Raw genomic sequence first — 2,254 nt, forward strand, 5'->3', positions numbered from 1 at the left:
TGTATACTGATCAATATGATCAATATGATCAATATCCTCCTAACTGCTGCTGACCAAACTAACTGCTGATGTCATCATCACCTGCTTCAGTTGTACATAAAGCCTCGGGTCCTGATGAAGATGATGAAGATGATGAAGATGATGACCTGAGAGTCAGTGCAGATCAGCAGCTGTAGTCTAATCATCAATACGATATGTGATTGATTGACCCTTCCTAAGCCCCGCCCCTTTGTGCTCTGTGCTCCAATCACAGTTGAGCAATCCTCGGTCCACTTCCTCCTCTCCTGTGCTTAGATATGCTACATGCTAAGCTAACGTGTGTTTGAGAGACAACCACATTGTGAAGATGCTAAAAGACAAAAGAGACAAATATATAATCTCATCTTAAGTCATTACATCAAACATGAGTTCATATATATAAATATAAAGGTTTATTACAGATATATCTTCTGATTTTCTGCTTCCTGTCTCTGTTGTCATGCCGACGGTCAGGACTCGGAGCGCGAGTCGTCTCTGGGGAAAGGAGACTTCCAGCAGCAGGTCTCCAGACCCGGCGAGGCGTCCCACAGCAGGACGTGCTCCTCCGGTCTGAAGAAGGATGGTGTGGACCTGGACCTGGAGGACGAGCCCGACGAGGGAGACTCTTTCTTTGATGACCCGCTGCCCAAACCGCAGAAGACCTACGGCTGGTGAGGAACGCCTGACCTTTCACCTCTCACCAGTCACAGCTGAGGAAAGGTTCACACAGTGTCACTGTGGCTGAGAGTAGCTTAGCTTAGCATAAAGACTGGAAACAGTGGGAAACTGCTAGCCTGGCTTTCTATAAACCACATTACCAAACAACAGATAACATCTTAAGGTATCTTCAGACGGGGAGCGACTACAGCAATCACAGGTATACATAGTGAACTGATGATGTGAAGAAATCTTTTTATTGTTGTTGTTGTTGTTGTTGTTATCAACATTATCACAGGATCAGCATCAGTTCCTTTCAGTCTCTGTCAAACATTGAGATATTGAGTGTTCTCTGTGAAGTTCTTCAGAAAGGACCGACAGTCTCACTGACCCTCTGCAGAGCTCCAGGATAAACCGTCTCTGGACAGATCAGCTTTAAAGCTCTTGTCTCCTCAGCAGAGATCCATTCTCCACTTTCAGGACACTATTTCTCAGATAAATATCCTAAACTCAAGGTCCACTGACTTCAGCTGTCTGCTGAGCGTTTGACCACCTCTCAGGGTTCAACGTGAGGCGAGACGCTGTCACTGCTGAGACGTTTGTAGGAAACGTGATGTTCCTCCAGCTGGGACTAACAACTATTTATAATCGATAATTGATCTGATCAGTTCCTCCATTAATTGATTATTTGTTTGCTCCATCGACTTGCAGATAGCAGAAAATATTCACTTTCAGAAGATGCAATCAGAGAATTTGGATCGATTATCCAAACATTTGTTGATTAATAGCTGACAACAAATCAGTTCACGAATCGTCGCAGTCGTTGGTTCTTCAGCTCATGATCCGTTCATTCTTACCATCCGCACTGAGCCTGTGCAGCTCTCCACAGAGAGGAGACGGCGCTCGCTGCCTGCAGATGTTTGTGGATCAGCTGTGATTATCCAGATAATTGATAATTGGTCAGCTGATTAATGGTTGTGTGATAGTTCGGTAACTAGTGTGAGTTGTAATGAAATGGGAGAAACATTCTAAAACAATCTTTTACAATCGTCTGCTGCAGAAAATCAATAGTTCCCTCATCCAGTGGAGAGAACGGGAAGGATTATTCCTCTTTTAATGCCGCTCTGGAGACTTTAAGCTTCTTACAGACTCAGACGAGTCTCACAGCTCCATGTTGTCTTCAGTTCTCTGTGCAGACCCCCCCCCCCCCNNCCCCCGTCGTCTGAGGATGCACTGATGATCAACTCACCTGAACGTGTGGAGACGTACAGGAGTCCTCAAAGAGTCTACAACATATTAAAGATATTAAAGACAATGTGAACCATCTATATGTTGTCACCAGTGATGGTCAAACACAGCACAGTCATTTAGTTCTGTCTAATAATGCTACACACAGGAACATACAGGAAGTGGAAATCGGTGCATCTTCAGTCTCTGAGCTCGTCCTACCTGTCCAGGTGTCTCTTTTATCTCCTCAAACTGTCTTTATGTCCCCACTTTGTCTTAAATGTCCTTTTATCTCTGTTCTAATTCCTGTCTCCTCCTTGCTTACTCCCACCTGTGCGCCCCCCCCCCCCCC

General features: G+C 45.1%; 1 protein-coding gene across 2 annotated transcripts in view; it reads left to right on the plus strand.

Annotated features, from left to right (window-relative positions):
• The window catches only part of cep43 (centrosomal protein 43), a gene marked incomplete at its 5' end in the record, with an annotated part of 7,332 nt that overhangs the window by 1,823 nt on the left and 3,255 nt on the right, over positions 1-2,254 (plus strand). For both annotated transcript variants that reach the window (XM_035678613.1, XM_035678614.1), the window contains 1 exon segment: positions 493-689. In XM_035678613.1, coding sequence (XP_035534506.1) covers positions 493-689 — 197 coding nt within the window.

Source organism: Morone saxatilis, unplaced genomic scaffold (genome assembly GCF_004916995.1).
Source record: "Morone saxatilis isolate NCDOM2014 unplaced genomic scaffold, NCSU_SB_2.0 Contig7, whole genome shotgun sequence".
Lineage (NCBI taxonomy): Eukaryota > Metazoa > Chordata > Actinopteri > Moronidae > Morone > Morone saxatilis.